General features: G+C 39.0%; 1 protein-coding gene across 1 annotated transcript in view; it reads left to right on the top strand.

Annotated features, from left to right (window-relative positions):
- The window catches only part of PRKCE (protein kinase C, epsilon), a gene marked incomplete at its 5' end in the record, with an annotated part of 55,579 nt that overhangs the window by 5,711 nt on the left and 29,494 nt on the right, over positions 1 to 20,374 (top strand). The window contains one exon of the mRNA XM_009320925.1: positions 18,805 to 18,943. Coding sequence (XP_009319200.1) covers positions 18,805 to 18,943 — 139 coding nt within the window. The remainder of the gene's footprint in view (positions 1 to 18,804; positions 18,944 to 20,374) is intronic.

The raw sequence follows: 20,374 nt of genomic DNA, 5'->3' as shown, positions 1-20,374 counted from the left end.
TGTGCTAAAGGCTGCTGTCGTATAGGAGAGCCTTTGACAAGGTTTCCAGCTGTGGAAGGATGAGTAAAGGCTGTGGGAATAGGATATGAACCACGCGGTCTTGCAACAGTAGAATGCTTTCTAAATTTCTCCTGGGTTTGGAACATAAGAAAGTCCTCAGCTGGCTCTTGCGTGGGAGTTGGGTATGCAGAGGAGCAGTGCCGGGCAGTTAATATTTAGAAGGATAGAGCAGCACCATTGACCTCATTTGGGGAATGACAAGGTACTTCCAAGGGGAGTTCCCGGTAGCGAGGTCAGCATTGTTTTTCTGCTTCATGTTTATTTGGTGCAAGATTTTCTTGTTTAATGACCGTTTGTATAGTGCTGTATTGTGTAAATAAAGCTATGACCTTTACCTTGTGATAACAGTATAGGAGTGAGTTAATGTTAAATGAGAGAGGGCAGGGAGTGGGAATCTGCCAGGGTTAATGCCAAGTTTACATTCCTGTGAGGGCAGCCATGTTCCAGTACTCTCAGTAGAAAGGGTGACAGCTCTTCTCAGCAGATAATAGCAGTGAAATGTTACAGAGCTTATTTGTATTTATTTATGGGTGAATGTCAGTGATTTTAGATGATTGATGTTTGTGCTTTTATTTTATAACAGGGAGAAATGTGTGTTATCTTTCTGCATTTGATAAGAAGATTTTAACTGAGAGAGACATACACAAAATAAAAATCCACTAGAGCTGCAGCACATGTAAAACTGAAATGTACTGACATAAGACAATCCCTGTAGTTTTCCTAAAATGCTAAGACACAGCTTTGTTTCTACAGAAACATGTACACCAGTCCCAAACAAAATCGTATTCTTCAATCAATTTTCTAACAGAAGAAAGAGAATGCTTTTTGTTTTGCAGTGCATTAAAACTCTGAAGGTGCTTCCTAAATGTAATTCTGCTGCTGACAGACAAAAGTTAGGACTGAATTTTGCTGTGCCCTTCAGTCGTGTTTGTCTTCAAACAATGGAAAATATTTCTATAACCCAGTTGCAGCGGTGTTGAAACTATGTCATGTTAAGGGTGAGGCTTTGCCTTTTTGCATGCTATTGAATGCATCTGCCAAAGGTTTATAGTAATACAGAGAAGTGCACAGCAAATGTGGTTCTGAGGTATTTCACAAAGATTTTGTTGTGCTCTTGAGATGCAACAGAGAAGTTGGAGAGTGATGCGAAACGTTAGATTAAAACTTGTAAGGAACTCTATTTAGTGTTTTTTAAATAATGATATTAAAAATACTAAACAACCTTAAAACAAAATTTGGATGATACACTTTGGTAAAGACATTTGTGTACAACTTTTTCCATCTTTTGATCAGAACCTTGCTACTTTTGGCTCAAAGTTTGCATTTATTCTCTTTGCCCCCTCTTCCCCCCCACTTTTATCCACCTCCTTGTTATAAAAGAGCTTATCACTTAGACGCTGCTTCAGCAAACATTTCTGCATGCAGATCACTCTACTCATAGGCTGATTTTGATTCAGTAAGACTATTCATATGCATGAAGTGTGCAGCTTCTTGGATGATTTGGGACCTTGGTTTGACTTTTCAGATTGAAAATGTGTTTATTTTAAAATAGAAAATCATCACATTTGAGAATGCACTGCTATTAAAAACCATATGTTACTTTGCTTACCATTGCAAAAGGCTGTGGAAAATGAGAATTTAGTCAATCTGAAAACTAACATAACTGAGTTATCACTGAAACTTTTGAAAACTTTTAAAATGTCTGTTTAACTGACAACTTGTAGTCAAATATAAGAAAACAGAAATAATATTGTTCACCAGGAGGTTAACTAAAATGGCCTAATGAACTAAAACGGAGAAAATACAGCCAGTAAGAACCCCAGCTTTTTGGAGAGTGCATCGAAGTCTCTACTGCTACCACAATAAACAGTGGTAGGATTACATCAGAAGGACCTTAGAGAGAGTAGGTGCAGTCTAACCAGGGGAATCAGAAAGTGGAACAAAATGGATCAAGTGGCCATGACGGTGCTGAAAACGAGCGGAAAGGTGAGGGGTAACAAGGCCAGAGTGGTAACGAGTCACTTAGCTTACCTTCTTATGTCAGAAGTAATGCCTGCCCCTCTCCTCAGCTGCCAGTGTTTCACAGAGTCCAAACAAGCAGCTTCCCAGAGCAGCAGATAGTGGCAGAAATACATTGTCGTCATCATCTCAGCGGCATTGAGTACGTGTGGAGGAGGCAGATGTGGAGCAGGGCTAAGCAGGAGTGGCGGTGAGGCCAAGGCCAGCTTTTACTGAGGTGGGAGTTTGTGTGGTTCCTGCACTGTGATACATCCAGGGATGGATGGCACCAGGGAGAGACACGCTCCTGCCACCACCAAATTGAATTTTGACTCCCCAAGACCACTTATGTTGGAGGTATAATGTTTTGGATTCAAAAAAATTCCTACAGTAACATCCAGCTTATGAGGAGAAGCCCAAGCAGCACTTCTTCTCACAATGTACACACCAGATGGGTCTTCACTTCTTGCCTCCTGCTTCTAGAATCTGTTTCCAGTAGTCAGTCTTGCGAAACAGCAGAGAGAGAGAAAAAATAAAGGGGAGAGGCCAGAAGTAATGCCAATACTTCCATAGGTATGCTTTTTCCTCCAGACTTTAATTTCCTTCTGCTGATGTATGGAAGTCACAGAAAATACCGTTCTTGGAAGCATGTCAAATGCAGATAGTACATGTAGCTGTGTATATTTTTTAATGTAGATTTGACAGTGGCAGTAAAAGTATTCTTCACGAGGTATTCCAGTCTTAGGGCATGTGATTGCCCCTTCAAGGGGTGGGAAGGATGGGGTGGCTTCAGCAGTAGATAGCCAATATAGCAGCTGGTGTGGGTACACCTTGGCATGAAACTGAATAATACAGAAGCGGTGCCCTAAAAAATACAACCAAAGAAATCTTGGTCACAAATAACCTGAACTGAGGAACTTCCTGTGTTCAAAACATGGAATATTAAGGATAAAATTAAGTAGTAACAAATAAACATTATAGCACTTCACCAGGTATTTACTTGATTTATTACAGGGTTTCCAAGGGAGATCCTATGGTCTATTAACACCCATTTAAAAAAAATGCCTAAATATATTCTAACAAACACAAATAATGAGTCAGATGGAATTGCTATGGTCAATTAAGTGGGTAATGGATATTTAAAAGCTTCCAAACATCAATAAATCTGAAACAGCTCTAAGGGAGTACTTGTAGAACAAAAATAATACGCACTTAAGAAACTGCCTGAGTACATATTTGCCTAAACTTAACCACCAATAAGAGGACAGCAAGCGTTTATGGTACGGTATACTGAGGGCATAAAAAGGCATACCAAATATGTGCCAGTTCATTTGTTGATAATCTGTAATAGGTCCAAAGGGGCCATAACTATTATAAAGAGGCCCCGATTCTCATTTATATGAAAGTCTTTAAATACCTGGTAGCATAAAAGGATCCTCAGACTGTGAATGGGGGAAGTAGACAGCAGCTCAGCAGCGTACCCCTTGGCATGAGGCTGAAGGCAGTCCTTTGCAAGCTGATTGAAGCTGCCTCTGCCAAAACTCCTGAGCTGGTTTCCGCAAACACTGAGGGAGAAATGCCCAGGGTGGAGGTGAGAGAAACCCTTTTGATAACACTGGGTTTTAGGCAGGTTCTCTTTTCACCTTTTGAAAATTCACAAAAGGAAAAGGAGGGGATCTTTTGTCAGCCTCCACGAGATCACAGCGAGTGGCATGCAAGGACAAAAGTTCTGGTTTTCTGTGGATGACCCGAGAGGAAAAGGATTTGGCTACGATTTTTAAAACATCTGCAGATTGGGTAGAAGTTGTTCTGTCCGTGAGCAGAAGAGTTGGAAGAAATTTTGAAGTAGCATCCTGGAAATTCTCTGTGTAGTAATAACAACAAAACATTAACTGATATTAGTGAGCTATAGCTTATAAAGCCAGACATAATTCAGTGACAAATCTGGTATAAGTCATTACCTCTACAGCCTTTTCTCCCCTAGCTCAGCTATGGGTGCTCTTAGTTAGGCCAAGATAATTGTCTGTACAAACCCGATCTGAGAGATTTAGGTTAAAATCCCCAAATGCTGCCATAGAAAATGGGTTTTATTTTTTACACACCTTATTTAATAGAATCCATTTTAAAAGCAATCAAACACAGTTATGTTTGCCTAATTACAGCGATGATAGCAGGGAGGTATGGAAGAAGGTGGAAGGGATGATGCCTGGGGCAGAGTGGGCAGTAAAGGGTTGAACTGTATCATTGCTAATGGAGTACTTCATGTCATCTTTTGAAGTCTGAGTCTGGGTTGAGAATCATACTATAGTGCCCCTTAATATTTGCTATACTATCAAGTCTTAATGCAATGCTACAAATTTGCTACAGAGACTCTAAACTAATATCCACATTTGTTTCAGGGTTGGGCAACGTTGAGTTTAGTACATCGTATACGTGTCTTTGGGATGTAGCACAACTTCTGCAACTTCTCTCCCATTTTGTTTTAAAAGCGTTTTGATAATTTTTCTCAGAGATTCATTTGTTCATGCATTTTTATTTGGAATTCAGAAAGTGATAATACCTAATCATGTGATTACCACATGACATGGGTGTATAGAGGCTGCTCTCTGGTGTATGAGAGACTGGTTCGTTAAAAATCATGATTCTCATTTACAGTAAAAGCTCTTTCTGACACCAGAAGAGCAAAGCAATTTTACAATGGAATTAAATTGTCCTCAGTGTGCTCAGTTTAACGCTGTCAGAAGGATGCAAAGAGACTTTATTGAACATTATGATTTAATGAAACTTTATGTAAAATAGTTCTTCTGTAAGCTGTATAATTAGGTTTCTTGATAGTCTTTGCCCACGTAACTATCTGGGAGTTTTATAGGATAATTTCTGATCTTGTCAGAGCATAGAGTCTGGTTAGCAGGTCTCTGAAGAGAGACCTAGTGGCTGGGCACTTAGAAGTTGCAAAGATAATTCCTCAGGCTCAAAATATTTTTCTTTAATGTTGACAAAATTGTTCAAGAACAGCCCACTTTGGTCAATAGTTTACATTATAATCCTTCTGAAGGCCTGCTGAAGTCAGTATTTACATGCAATGACTACCCAGTGAGTACAAAATCTTAGAGGTTAAAATCATGTTTTAGTCTCCCAAATCTTGTATTCAGAATTGCCTCTCTTTTTCATTTGGGCTGGACTATTAGGCTCTTCTCTGTAGCCTCTCTGTCTTTACAGCTGAAGGTAAATTGGTACAGCACTCTTTGCCAACCTTGATGTTGGCAAAAGTGAATACCCTGTAAATTTCCTAAGTCATGCCATGTTTTATTTCATGTGAGTAACCCATGAGTCATCTTTTCATAGTATTCATATTAATTAAAAATAGTGGGATGCTTTGTATAAGTAGATTTTAAGTGATGAGATTATAGGTTGGCACTACAGCCACAGTAGCGTTCCCAAGCGTGTGTTTTCTGGGGGAGATGGGGGAAGGCTGCAGGAGCTACATTTGAAACAGCGCTGGAGCTGAAACTTTCTGCACAAGAAAAGTTTCTCTAGGAATGTTTGTGCAACTTTCTGGCCAAGCTTGGGCGTGAAAGTAATTTGATTTTGCTACACAATCGTGATTTTAAGAGAGTATCTTGTAAAATATAGCTCTCTGTATTAACATATATAACCCTTTTTAATTACATATCAAAGCAAGGTTTGGAGGTGGAACCATCAGTGCAAAGCACAAGTTTCTATGACCTCTGTCTGGAAGTAGCATTAGGAGTTTATTTTACCTATAGATAATATAGAAGGGCAAAGCAGCTCCCATTTTTTCAGGTATCTTCTTCATACTTTACAGACAAATAATAAAGATTCTTTTTAATTTTGCCAGCATCCCGCCACTGCAGTAATCTCCCATCAAACATAATAGAAAATTGTTAACTCTGCAGAATTTTGAAACAGACAAATCTATCTGTATAACAGAATGCTTTTAGAAGGTTAAAAACCAAAACAGATTTAACTCACTCTTTTTACAAGAATTTCTGCAGAAATCTGTTAAACCGCTGTTGACTGCTGCTGTTTTGATCCTTGATAAATACAGCAGGTTTAGAAAAGGTTTTTAATTAAGAGCCTACATACCCTTCCCAAGTTCAGACCACGTGATTGTGTAAAAAGATGTTTAGGCATGTGAACTATGCTTCTGAAATCAGAATAGAAGCAGAAATTATTAAAATCTTTCCTCCAGTGATTCCATATAAGTAAACATTTTGTTGGAAGCAACATTCTTGCAGAGTTACATCATTTCATTTATGCTATATAATTTATTTAGTCCATTCTGCGTAATATTACATGCACCACCCTGTGGAAAGGCTTTCCATAAAAAGACCCAAGAGGTCAAACTGAGACCAAAGTGAGGTTGGAAAAAATCAGTGTCTGTACAGAAGTTCACTGCGGAGTTTTTTTCTTCTGACTAAGAAATCATTTTTCTCCATGGAAACATGATACGGAGCTTTACCAGGAGTCTGCTTACTGCTAGGAGCTGTGTTTGTTCCCTGCTAAGGACACCCTTGGAGCATAGGGAAGAGAATTCTGATAAATTTGTTTCTTTTATAAAAAGAAACACTGTATGTAAAAACTTTCAGCAACCTTTCTCCTTTATGCTTTCTGGGCATCATAAAGCTGCAGAGGGCCTTGGCTAGTACAGAAAAGGCCGTGGAATGTTGGCTCATGCTGGCGCATTAATGGCTTGCTCAGGATATGCTCTCGGTCACCTGGGTTTGGCCATTTTATTGTATGCCCCATGTTGTGGTTGCCAGACTAAAATATTGGGGTTTTTAAACACCTTCTTTAAAAGTCTACAGAGTGTATAGAGTTTACTCAAAGAAATGAAAGAAAAAGAAGACCAATTCAAGTTATAAAGTAGGTTGCCAGCATTGCCACATTTTCATTTTTTCCCTGAATCTAATGGTGGTTCTGTCTGTTCCTGATAGAAGCACAAAATAAGCATTACTGAGGATGCAAAAGATTTGTGCTACCTTTTACAAGCAGATTGTAATATTTTAAGACCTCTTCATCTTCACTGTGTGCTCTCATCTTTGAGTATGTTGAAGGTCTGGTCCCTTGGCTGAAAAATGGGGATTTATGCGAGTGTCATTAGTTTTCTTTTGATAAACAACCTCAGCTGAATTAAAAAGAGAACCTTCACTAAAGTTTTGAAGTTAGGAAAGGGGGGGTGGGGGGCAAGGGAGAACAGGACTTAAGGTGAGCTTTGGAGGCCATCTGCTAGCCACTCAATAGCCTCTACTGTGTGCATCTGTGTTCAGTAGGTAGATAACAAGGTTGCATGATGAGTTGGCTTTCAGCCTTATCGCAGTGCTCAGGCAGGCTGGTCTTCTCCTTTATGTAACAGAACTGGACCAAAGCAAGGGGTTTTCTTAGTAGCTGCTGAGAAAACATGGCTTGCTTTTCACTTCTTCGCCGGATCAACAATACGCTTGGAACTGGTCATTTCTGAGGGAGGTGTGGACATTTGTGTTACAAGTAAAAGAATGTCATTTTGCATTCATGGAAGAAAAAAAGACTTTTTCTCTAGAAAAAGAATAGGGTCAAAGCACAGGACAGGAATGCTATATACCTTAAAACAGTCTGTATTTAGTGTGACAGCAGGATGACAAAGTACAGGATTGGATCAAATTAACCTATGCTGTTGTAGCTTTGACTTCCGTTGAATAGTCATTTCAAAACTTACACTTGATCTTAATAGGCAGCATGATGGAAACGATAGGCTTCCAACTGAGGGAAGTTTTTGGCCCAGTATTGTGACTGTGAATGAAAACCCGTCTCCCCTGTTGGACTTATATCATACCAAAATAATATTGGTATTGTTACGCAGCATGAGATGATTGATCTTTAGGCTAGGGGAAGTGTAAGCCTAACAAGTTAAATGCCATTGAAAACAACTATCTAAATCATAAATTCCAAATGACCTGGTTTATGCATCTATGATTTAAGGAAGAAAATTGGAGATGTGGGATGAGATCCAGGACTAAACATCTGAAAGAGAGAGACTAAAGTAGTCAACTTGAGTTGATTAAAGATATTCTGATCCTGTTTTTCTCTGGTGTCTTGACCTTGCTAAAGTTCACTTAGTATGTAATGGAAAAAACAACTGGTTTGATAGCAAAATACAGGAAATGCCTTCAATCATGGCTGATTACAGTAGCAGCTTTTCTTCTGTTGTTTTCATTTTTTTAGACTGCTCTTTCTATATGCCTGAAACAATGTAGAATAATAATGCTTTGGAGACCTTTATTTGGTGTGTCCAAGTAGAGCAATTAAATGTCTGGCTTTTTGATGGATATGCATGTTGGGAGTTTTTGCAGTCAGGAGAGTGCCATATGACGTTAAGTGAGAAAAATTAAGAATTATTACAGGACATAACTTCAAAGCCTAGCAAATTGTGTGCGTGTGTGTGGCAGTTCCACCATGAGTAACAAGACAAATGAATGCAGGTCTTTTTTAAAAGTTTGCCGTTGTTTGGCCTTCTCCTACAAAAATTGAAGTTTTACAATTAGTTTGAATGAAATCTCTATCTGGAAGACAGGAAGCCGGGAAGCAGCTTATACTGAATATACACAAAGGCTCAGATTCATCTCACCTAACTTTAGGAATGCAACTGAAGTTTCCAAGTGAGGATCCTGCTTGTCCTGGAGTGCATTTATAGTCAGTGGAGAAGGGTAGGCTTCTCTAGGGAGCTGTGCAGCCCACATGTTCCGTGAATCATCTGCTTGGAGATATCTGTGGAGATGCCCATGGAGGGAACCTGGGGCAAACCGTGGTACCTCAGTTAAACCCTAATGCCTGGTGGGATAAATCTGGGTCAGAATGCTGGAAAATACAGGAAAGAAAATTACCATAAAACCAGAGCAAAATGTTTCAGAGCTCTAGTTACTTTCATATTTAAGGTAAATTTAAAAAATGGATGGAATTGTGGTTGATTACATTATATCCTTTTATTCTGTCTTTCCTATTATCTGTATAAGGCAGTAATATATCCTTGTTGTGGGTTATTAAGAATTACAAGGCTTCATTGCTGAGATAGCTGAATGAGAACTGCTACAGAAATGCAAGATGCTACCTCGATAGACATGCATTTGTTGGCTGTAAGTTTTTCTATTCTGTGTAGGAAAGCTTCACTCAAAAATAGGAAAGAGAAGAAAGAATTTCAGTCTTTTCAGCTAGCCACAGAACCTGTGTGCCTGTGCCCAAGTACTCTTTTCTTTGTGTTTGCATAATTTGTGTTCCACTGTTGTTCAAATGATAGTGACTTTGTCATCCTACCTAGTAAGGTCACTGATAAAAAAATCCATTGCTTTTGGTTTCCAAAGAAAAACTTTTGAAGAAATCCAAACTTAATTAGTGTGTCTGCTGAGAAATTTGCTTTCTAAGGTTCTGGTAACATTTTTTGAAGAGTTGAGTTTTCGAAACTTGATCTGACAAGCTTTTCTAGCTTCACGCCATCCTTTCACTGTCTTTCATCAAGTGGTTTTATCAAATAACGATTTAGTATTGTTTCGTTTAAAAGGATTATAGACATACATAGTAGGCACTTTTAGTTTGCGCTCCACCTAACCTATTGTTATAATACGCAATCTTGGTTTTGTGTTATTTGAGATATAAAAATAAGAGCACGAAGCATTGAACCTCACAGAGCAGAATACCGCAGCTTGAGTCAGTCCTTGGCTAAGCCCAAGGACCTCTATTGTCTTCAGTGGGATCACCGAGGTGTCAATGAGGACAGGGTTTATCACATTACATATTTAGCAACGACTTAACACATGGGCTTTGTAGCAGAGCCTGAAACAGTAAATATCATTAGTGGTAGTACAGATTTCACCCTGTCATTCACAGCCTGAATACGTAGAGCCAGTTAGGAATTCTTCAGCTAAAATCTTCAAGAAAAAAAAGTTAGAAGATGGTGTTTTTAACCAAAGTGGAGACAGTGAGAAAGAAAAGAGAAAATCCCTGAGAGAACTGCTGGTAGCCTTAATGTCAGGGCACTCACGAGGGTGGTGGGGGACGAGGACGAGCAGGCAGCTGAGCCTCAGTTCAGATCCAGTCACTGTCCTGAGCACCACGCCATCGGCTGGTCACATGCTACTTTCACAAAAAGCTTTGAACTGTCTGTGTTTTCACCCAGCGTGAAACACAAATGGGTTGTAAAATCTCAAGAAGCCTTACAAAATGAGAAAGTAATTTGCCATCTAGTTTAGCTGCAAGTTTCTGAGGCAGATTGTTTGTCCTATACAATAGGCCTAATATGAAGTCAGCTCCATTCGTGACAGTTCTTACTTGGTGCAAAAATTGCAGGCCTGCGGGCCACGGGAAGGCAAAGTTGCCACTGGGATCCAACACAAAACTTGTCTAAATCAGGGCTTTGGCAGTAGGCGAAGTCAAGAGGCACAGCTGTAGCGCTACACCCCATTCCTGCCTCAGGCTCATGGAAGAACTGTTGCATTCCCAGGTAGGGGTCGTGGAAGGATGAGGTTTATAAAGCAGTGTCATGTGAATGTAAAAGGCAACCCTCTCTTGAAAAAGAAATAGAGACCACTCCCCTCTGTGCTTAGCCAATTTTTGAGAATGTTTTACATCATGCATATTTAAACTTGTGCATATTTCACTTATGTTCACAAATAAAAATGTGGAAATAATAAGAAAGGAAAAGCCACATAAAGGAAAGCTGTTAAGTACTATATATTTATTTGTCTGCACATTATTTTAAAGAAACTCAGCATAATAAGATAAGCAGATCAGGCACTGTAATGTCCTAAGCTGCTGCCGACACTTATAGTAAAGTTATGGTCAAAGCCATTAAAAAGCTGTATATAGAAATTATTTTATAGAAAATGTTTTTACGCTACCAGAAAAGTTATTGGTTTCCTTAAGCTACTGGAAATGAATAATAAACCTTTGTTCAATACGTCATTAAGACATCAGTAAATAGTTAGGGCCGCGTGATGAGCACATGGCCACCTTTTCCATCTCAGGACCCTGCAGACCTGAAAGTTTTCTCAATGGTAGACAATGCTGGAGCAGGTGATGTTATACATCGTGCAAGCCAAACTTCTGCCTCATAACAACTAGGGTTTACTGAGCCACAGATAGCAATCGTGTGTTTGTCTCCCTCTGATGTCCTTGGCGGGTAGATAGCAAACTGCGTTTTGCTACATCCCTCCTCCTGTCTCTGCCACCCCCTTAGTCCACAAGATATTTGTGCAAATGGCAGGGTGATGGACGTTGTGTTATATAAGGAAGGTAAACGTGGGTGTTTTTAAAAGTAAACATGCCTGACAGAGTGTCACTATGGTCACATTAAAAGTCGGCGTTTCCCATTAATGTTTACCCTGCTATCTGAACTATCACTGCTTTCTTCGATGAAAAGTAGCTATAGTATCTCTGACTTTATTTGAAACCAAGTCTGTGCTCTTAATTCATCTGCTGCTAGCCATTATACATACTGATACACATCAGTATAAGCTGGATTCACTTTATTCCAAACTTTGCACTGCTGAAAAGTAGCAATTTTCAAATCTGCGCAGCAGGTTTTTCTGTATATTGCTGAGTACGGCTCTGCTATAGTTTTTCTGATAGATAATGTCTTTATTCTTTGATAATACCAAATAATGTAACAGTGACAAAGAAAATGTGTATCATAAATCCAATAATTTTTTAATGGGTCAACACAAAAGCAAAGCAGAGAAATTCCAAGACTTTCAGATAAACACAGGCAAAACTTCCTGAGATCAACAACAACAACAAAAGCAGCAGAACCATCTTTTTCTCACCGTTAGTCTCACTCAGGTTTCTCCCTACTCCCTCCCTGCTAACAAAAACTGCCCTACTGTCGTGAATCCACTCGTAAGCGTGAACAGTCCAGTGTGTGTCCTATTTCTTACTCCATGGGTAAGGGAGGTCACATCAACTGGTAGAACCTGACATCCAGTGACACTGCTATTACTGCATGTTTATGCTCAGTAACATCAGAAGGTATGGGCTCCTTCTTTTCCATACAGTTTTTCAAATGAGAAAAAATTATATTATTAGTTTGCGTTTTCTTAGAAGTTACCGTTTGGATTTTGCCATTTATCTCTGATCTGTTTTGGGGGAAAAAAAAGCCGTGCTGATATGTTGTGGCTAAAATACTTAAAGCAACAAAAGAATCCGCTAGTGAAGTACAGTCCTAATACATCTATCCTATAGTTTCTGTACAGAAACTGAGATTAAGTTGGTGAGAGCTAATCACTAAAGAAGCTAACATCAGAACATTAAAATCATTGACATTTCTTTTTGTTTTCTGACCAGTTCCATATATAACTCCATCGTGCTTAGATTGTAACCTAGTACATTAGTTATCAATACATTGAGGACACCAATGTGTTTGAAGAACTGAGACAAAGATTTTGGTGAATTTATAGTCTTCCAGAAAATACCATTTCAGATGGTATGGTACAAATGATCCAAGTTCTGTGATATTTACTGCTTGTGATTGAAATTTATGTTGAAAATGCAACATTGACTAAAATTATAGCAAAGGGTAAATTTGTGTTGGGTACAGGAGAGACCTGTTGTTGCAGGTGAGCATCTTGGTCTCAAAAGTAATTCGGATACCACTGAGTAAGTTAAGAAGTAATTCTAGGAATGTAAAAATTAAAGTCTTAATTAAACAGGAAAAAAAAATCTCATCTTGCTTATTGAAATTGCTAATTGATATAATGAGCATGTTGCCTCCAGTTATGAATTTCAATAACTGTAGTACCTAGAGAATGGTTCTGATGGTTTTCCATGTTGTTGGGGGAAGTTTCCCTCTACCTTCTGTAGTTTCTTCTGTGAACAGATTGTCTATTTAAACCTTGCAGAGAGGATGTGATTTTCCCATGCAGGGGAACAATGGCAATGGCAATGATTTCAAATACACTATTGAAAGGGTTTGTTGCAGTTGAAAACCAGCAAAAAGAATGGTTGTTCAGTAGCTATGGACTTTAGACTTGTGTTGCTTTCAGATCTTTCCTCTTCATAGAATCATTAAGGTTGGAAAAGACCTCTAAGATCATCGAGTCCAACCGTCAACCCAACACCACCATGCCCACTAAACCATGTCCCTAAGCACCTCATCTACCGGGCTTTTAAATACTTCCAGGGATGGTGACTCAACCACTTCCCTGGGCAGCCTGTTCCAATATTTAACCACTCTTTCAGTATGCTAGTTACTTGGGAGAAGAGACCGACACCCACCTTGCTACAGCCTCCTTTCAGGTAGTTGTAGAGAGCGATGAGGTCTCCTCTCAGCCTCCTTTTCTCCAGGCTAAACAACCCCAGTTCCCTCAGCCGCTCCTCATAAGACTTGTTCTCCAGACCCTTCACCAGCTTCGCTGCCCTTCTCTGGCCACGCTCCAGCACCTCAATGTCCTTCTTGTAGTGAGGGGCCCAAAATTGAACACAGTATTCGAGGTGCAGCAATTTGGTGAATGTATCAGTCTTCCAGAAAATACCATTTTAGTTGGTATGGTACAAATGATCCAAGTTCTGTGATATTTATTTATTTATTCTTCGACGTTCTACAGATGTTTAGTAAGGTACAGTCCTTCACTGAACGTTCACCTTATAAAGAAATATTCTTGCTTCCAATGTCATTATTTGTAGATAATAATTATTATGCTTCATTCTGACCTACACTGTAAAATGTATATACTTTCTAGTTTTGTTGCTCATTCAACGGTTAGAGTCGAAGCAGATGCTGCAGAGACATTTTATTGTAAAGTGATTGCTTAAACCAGCTTGCGATCATGTTTCTCAGCTACTTGATCTTGTTCTTCAAATACAGATTTATTTAGTCACTAATGTTTACCATGTTCAAAGGCTACTGTTTGTAATGTTTGGCAGACTTTCTGATTTTACTGGTCAAAACCCATCTTGACTGTTTAATTGCCTTACTTTCAACAAGAAAATTATCTGTTATCTAAATGACACATGTGACACATAGGGCCATGCACACAAGGCGGTTATCTCACTGGCTACTGTTGGGAGTCAGACTTTAAGAACCCAGTCCTGTGAAGTCTTCATCCACTGAGCATTTGTGGGAAGCCAGGGCAGGCGGTGTCTCATGGCACTGGCGTGGGGAGGAAGGAGTGAGCGTTATGGAAGTTTTCTCGCAGGTTACCTGCAGTTCGCCCGCTCTTCTGTTCTGACTTGCACAAACCTTACTGTTATAATCCTGATTCTTTCTTGAGATCCTGCCAATCATTCCAGCTTCTGAGGTGATTGCGATGCTGGCAGGTATCCAGAAATAGAAACCAAGGCTTAAATTTTTGTTTAATGCTTTCTGAGAAAGAAAAAAAAATTTAAAAACATTTTATGCAATTGACTGCTCAAGTCAACTGAACTGACTGTACAAAGTATCTTGGCAAACAAACAAAGGAGAGAAATAGCTTAATGTAGCATTACTGCATTCAAGCAATCTGGGTGTTTTCCTGGCTTAACTGGTTAGGTTGTTTGCAGTTGCATGTAATTACTCAGGTTGTAGGAACTCATTTTGTCAGACACAGATGACTTAGTTCCTACAAAGAGAATGCAAAATGGGAAAAAGAAGAATTTAATAGACCTTTGTCATTGAGCTATCTGACACTGTATTATTTGGTACGCTCTGTTTTAGAGGTAGACAACTGGCGCTAATACCAGGAACCAAATAAAAGACAGAATGGATTGTTCCGTACAGACAATTAATTTACATTCCAGAGATTGATAACCGTCTACTTTTTGAGATGTAGGAGAGCTGGCTGTTTCTTAAAACAGTTCTGGGGAGATATAAGTCCTAAACTAAAACTTAAAGTTTTTTTTCAGTGAGACTGCTGCTCTGGAAAGACAAGCTTCCTTGACAACTCTTCTTCTGTTACTTTTTCATTTGTTTCCTCATTTCTGTCTGTTTTGTTTTAGGTTTTTTCCTGTGAGGTGTTAAATAGCACATTACCTATTCTCTCACATTTATTTAGTTAACTAAGATTTCTTTTTCCGAAGTTGGATAATTACGGGGTTTTGATGGGTTTTCTTGTTTGGGTTTTTTGTTTGGGTTTGTTTTTTTTTTAATGTGGCAACTGTAATTTGACAGAATGGTTTTGAATGTTTTTCAGTGCAAGCACTTTTATGGACAATGATAATCTTGCGGGCTAGCTATGAATTTGGCACTTTGGCAGACTCCCAGCTTACCTTTTAACCTCCCATCTGTACTTTAATGGGAGTCATGCTGCTGTTGTTTTAGCCTCTTCCGAATTTCTTTTGAAACTTTGGTGCAGTTTGTATTTGTGATAATAAAAATCTACTGGTATTAAATTCCATTATTGCGTGAGTAATTAAGCTGATGTCCTCAGTGCCTGCAATAGGGTTTTGAAGACGCTTACAGGCTTCACTCCTTTGTTTTGGCTTGATGAAGGGGTCCCAGATGTTTTTCTTCTGTAAAGTAGGATTATAGTTTGGTAAATGGTAAGAAAGTTATATTGACTTGTGCTTTTACAGATAGGCTTAAAACTTCACTGTCAGTCTTTGCAGGTAGTCAGAATTTAATATTTAGACTCTTTGCTTAGTTTGTTCATTCTCTTTTTCCACTGTCAGGTTAATTTTTTATTGCTAATTTCTGTGTCTTATACAAATCTTCAAGGAAGTAAAGGCAGTGGTGAGTATCCTGTCCTTCTCCATTATGTGGTGGCTTGCTGTTAGTGTTTTATTACTGTTGAGGTTTCTCTTAGCTTAGGAGTTTCTTGGGTTCCCAACTGTATCTCCATTCAATTCCATGGCTAGCATATGGGTGGCATTAAATGAAACTTAAACAATTTTAGGTCCTAACAGCTCCATTGTGTCACCTGCCTTCACTGGGAAGTCCTGCTTCTGGGATCAGAGTTAAGATAACATATAGGAGTCTTCTGATGATCACTTACCACTCTGAATTAAGGTGTATCCAGTTTTCTGAGCAGCATCTTGAATTTCATCAGTTCCTGTCATAATTATTTGTATTATGACCTTCTTCCTAACAGTCTGTTGTGATGGTGGCTGGAAGTGGTTCCCAGAGTACATCAAATATAATTATACTTTGATTTCTTTACCTGAACATCTTGACTTTTTGAAATACAGTTTTTATTCTTCCTTAGCTTAGGAACATCCAAGATAACGCTGCATTTGGAAGGTTAAAAGCTACAGCTACAGCTGTAGCTGAAGCTACAGCTTCCTTCTCCCATCTGCAAGAGCCTTATCCTATTCTTGTGCTTGATCACATTCTACTTGATGATGTTACAGTATACATTTTATCATGTATAAATAATAAAACATGCAGGTCTTGATTGTAACACTTGTAATTCACTGAAAGAGCAGTTTTGGGAAGGCACATGATTTTTGGAGTGGGGAGCTTATTTTGTTTATTTGACTTCTTTGGGGGGCACAGAGCTGTTGACATCTGTTTGCCCTTGCATGATGTTGGACAATTCTTGTAGATCACTTTCCAAGGATAAGAAGAGGTGGTTATTTGAGGGGATAAATGGTTAGATGTAGGAGATTATGTTGTAGCCAGCTGGATCTTGGGTTGTTTAGGAACTCATAAAAAGGATGACCTTAAGGAATGATAAAATATGTAGTCTGCTCCAAGGGACCTTACATGGGTGACCAGCTGAGGACCTACAAGAGCAGCGTAACTGATCTGGCGATAGCAAAGTCTGGTGTAGGACATATTGGTTGCAACAAACATTTCTACAGCCAGTATATTCTTCAGCTACATAAACCATATCTCGTAAAGCTATTTTATGTGGGAGACAGTGGATTTACTGTTAGTGAGGTAAATCTGGCTTTGTTTTCCCATGTCAGACTTCTTGTACATGCACAAACCACTTTGCAACATGTACACAGCTCAACTGATCTCTACATGGACAGTACGTCATCCAGTGCTTCTAAGAAGTGTCTGATTTAATGCACGGATGTACAATGATTATGCAGACCTTGAGCAGTAAGTCCACTGTGTCCCAGAAATATCTGATTTTTATGCTGTCCTGCGTACATGCTTGAGAAATATATGCTAAATACAGGTGGGACAGCACATTTGAAAATTTTGAACAAGTGTCAAAAGAAAGAAAAAAAAAAAAAGAATAAAATCCACCTACTGAAATTGGGGTGATAGGGAGAAAAGAACATTTCTGGGGAAATCCCAGCATACTGTAGCCTTGGACATGTCTGTAAAAACTCTTAACATCATGCAGCATTGGAAAGGTTGTTTAATCATTTAATGTGTGTGAATGCTTCCACCGTGTTACAGTCTAAGGTCTGGGGGCTGACAGGGAGATATTTCTCTGAAAAAAAATCCTCAGAGTAAGGTAAAGACTTTTCATCCCTCACTCAGGTGGAACTTGTTGGCATAAAGGATTTTTGCAACAAAATCTGTATCTTTTCATAGGCTTTTGGGGTGAAATTTGTTTACAGAGGCTGGCATGGGGTTTTATTCCTCTATCTGATTTAGAACCTGCCTACACACACTTTTTTTCTCATCAATTCCACCTATGGAAATTTCTTTAATTCTTCTAGGAAAAAAGTTCTGATCAGAAAGTGTCCACACAGAGTCACCTAGGGACATGTGTTCTGCTTTTGTTTCTCACCTCTGTATGCATTCATACACACAATGCCTTCATTTATTACCGTGTATTTTTAATACAAGGCAGAGGTACCTAAAGCCTAGACAGAAGTATAAAAATGAAATGGTCCATGCAATATAAGGGGGGGGGGGGGGGATGGGCCTTTGTTTTATGTTTGTTTTATTATTTATACATGATAAAACATTTTTAATTGTGGGGCTTTATTCATGCAAGTCCGTGTTCTTTTATGCATTGACTTTCCAGATCCTTTTATAGTTTAGCTTAAGGCAAGTGGCAGGTAAGTTAAATGGTACCTAGCATCCATTGTGTTGGAATATGCGATAACCATCAATGGTATATTTAGAAAATGTGCAGAGGGCAAGACAGGAAAGGTGGATATCCCTTTCTCAACCTATTTTTGACCTCACCCAGTTTAATAACTGAAGAATTGTGTATTTTTGACACAAAGACATTTGTACAACAACTGATCAGAGACAGCTGCTAAGATGCGTTGTTTAACAATGAATGCAAAATATTCCTGTGAGATTATTTTTGTGCAGGTTTAAACTGCAGAAAATAATGCTCCCAAGGATGAGAGCATTGGTTTTTATCCCCCTCATTGCAATCTGAACTTTGAATTGCTCATATACATTAAGAATCCAGTTCAAAATAATCTAAGTTTGAAAGTACCTATGAATTCAACCCATATGATAGAGTGTGGGTAAATTGGTACTCCATACTTTGTGCTAATGCAAAAAGGGAGAATGGCTTCATTAGATTGACCTATTTCACACAGACAGAATGTTAGATTTGTAGCAAACAAGACTGAGATCTTTTCCAAACTTTTCTGATTCTGTCTTGAATACAGCTGTGCTTTCATGCAGCTCAAGAGAGAGTAAAGGCCCGGTCTCGCAAAATGCTTGTCATTGCCTGCTTCCTTATTGCCTTTAACCAGGTCTATTTAGTGACTGCTACCAACTTTTCATGCACACGTGAAGGATGTTTTCTCAGTGGTGTTTGTGAAACCATCTATTTATCATATTCTGTAGTTCATGATGAAATTCAGGAGCACATGATCGAAATTTGAGAGTTGATTTAATTTTGGGCCTTTTTATTTCAGGGACCTGAAACTGGACAATATTCTTCTGGACGCAGAAGGCCACTGTAAACTGGCTGACTTTGGCATGTGCAAAGAAGGGATTCTGAATGGAGTGACCACCACAACCTTTTGTGGCACACCTGACTATATAGCTCCGGAGGTATTTTTTTGAACTGCACTAAGAATACAGATATTATCATTCATCAGACTGTTACATGTGTAATTTTAGACACCTTTTACATGCAGATGAAAACAGTAGAAGATGCAAACTAGACTGTGCCGCAGTTTTTCCCGGCTAATCTTGCAGAAATTGGTTACTCTACTGCTCACAAGCAATATGGCATGTTGATGGGAGTGGCAAAGCATGGTTTTTCTGTTATTTGTTCCCTGAACTTAACTGTATTCTTCTCCATATGCTCATTTCTGACTCAACATTATTGTGAAGGCACTTACTAGCCTTTAAGGTGCTAGTTGCAATGCTAGATGCAGCATTGGTCTTTAGTAGTTAATAAAAACGTTCTCAATTTTTCATGAGACTTAGAAGGGGATGTTCATATGGAAGAGACCTTACGTTTGGTGTCATTTTGCCTAGGGTCTTTGTGGGAATATAATTTTTTTTCCTTTCTTTAAAGTATCTCTGAGTGAAAGATGCTATGTTTGTGATATTTCTCATCATATGGATGAACAGAAAGTATAAAATTGCATAGAGAAGTAGGAACTTTTCAATATGGATGCTGCATATCAGTTGGCAACATCCAAAGTAATTTCAAGGGACTCATTGGATGAAAGAAATGAGTGAGAATCGTGCTCATTTTACGTATCCTAAATTTTAACATTATGAGATGCATTTCCAAGTGCCTAAAATGAATCAATGTTGTACAGTTAGTCTGCTAGGCAGACTTTGTCTGCTCAATTTAGTTAGTAACCTGTGCATCTTTGCGCTGAAGATTCAGTGTGCTGATTTAATGTAAAAGTTTCATTGGTTTGTCTTTCATCAATCATAAATTTGCAGCAGGGAACAATTGTTAGTTTATTATTTGTTAGAGACAATAAATTAGAAATCCGTATTGTTAGTGTTCATGGCTGTCAAGCTTTGGTAGCAAAATTGATAAGGTGTGAATCATCTTGAAACTATCATAATATAGAATCATAGAATCACTTAGGTTGGAGAAGACCTTTAAGATTATCAAGTCCAACCATTAACGTAGCACTGGCAAGTCCATCACTAAACCATGCCCTAAGCACCACACCTAGACGTCTTCTAAATACCTCCAGGGATGGTGACTCAACCACTTCCCTGGGCAGCCTGTTCCAATGCTTGACAGCCCTTTCGGTGAAGAGTTTTTTCCTCACATCCATTCTAAACCTCCCCTGGCGCAACTTGAGGCCATTTCCTCTTGTCCTATTGCTAGTTACTTGGGAGAAGAGACCAACACCCACCTCGCTACAACCTCCTTTCAGGTAGTTGTAGAGAGCGATGAGGTCTCCCCTCAGCCTCCTTTTCTCCAGGCTAAACAACCCCAGTTCCCTCAGCCGCTCCTCATAAGACTTGTGCTCTAGACCCCTCACCAGCTTCGTTGCCCTTCTCTGG

This window comes from Pygoscelis adeliae, unplaced genomic scaffold (assembly GCF_000699105.1).
Source record: "Pygoscelis adeliae isolate BGI_AS28 unplaced genomic scaffold, ASM69910v1 Scaffold233, whole genome shotgun sequence".
Taxonomy (NCBI): domain Eukaryota; kingdom Metazoa; phylum Chordata; class Aves; order Sphenisciformes; family Spheniscidae; genus Pygoscelis; species Pygoscelis adeliae.
The sequence above is the reverse complement of the archived record's forward strand: the minus strand, read 5'-3'. Positions and strand labels throughout refer to the sequence as shown.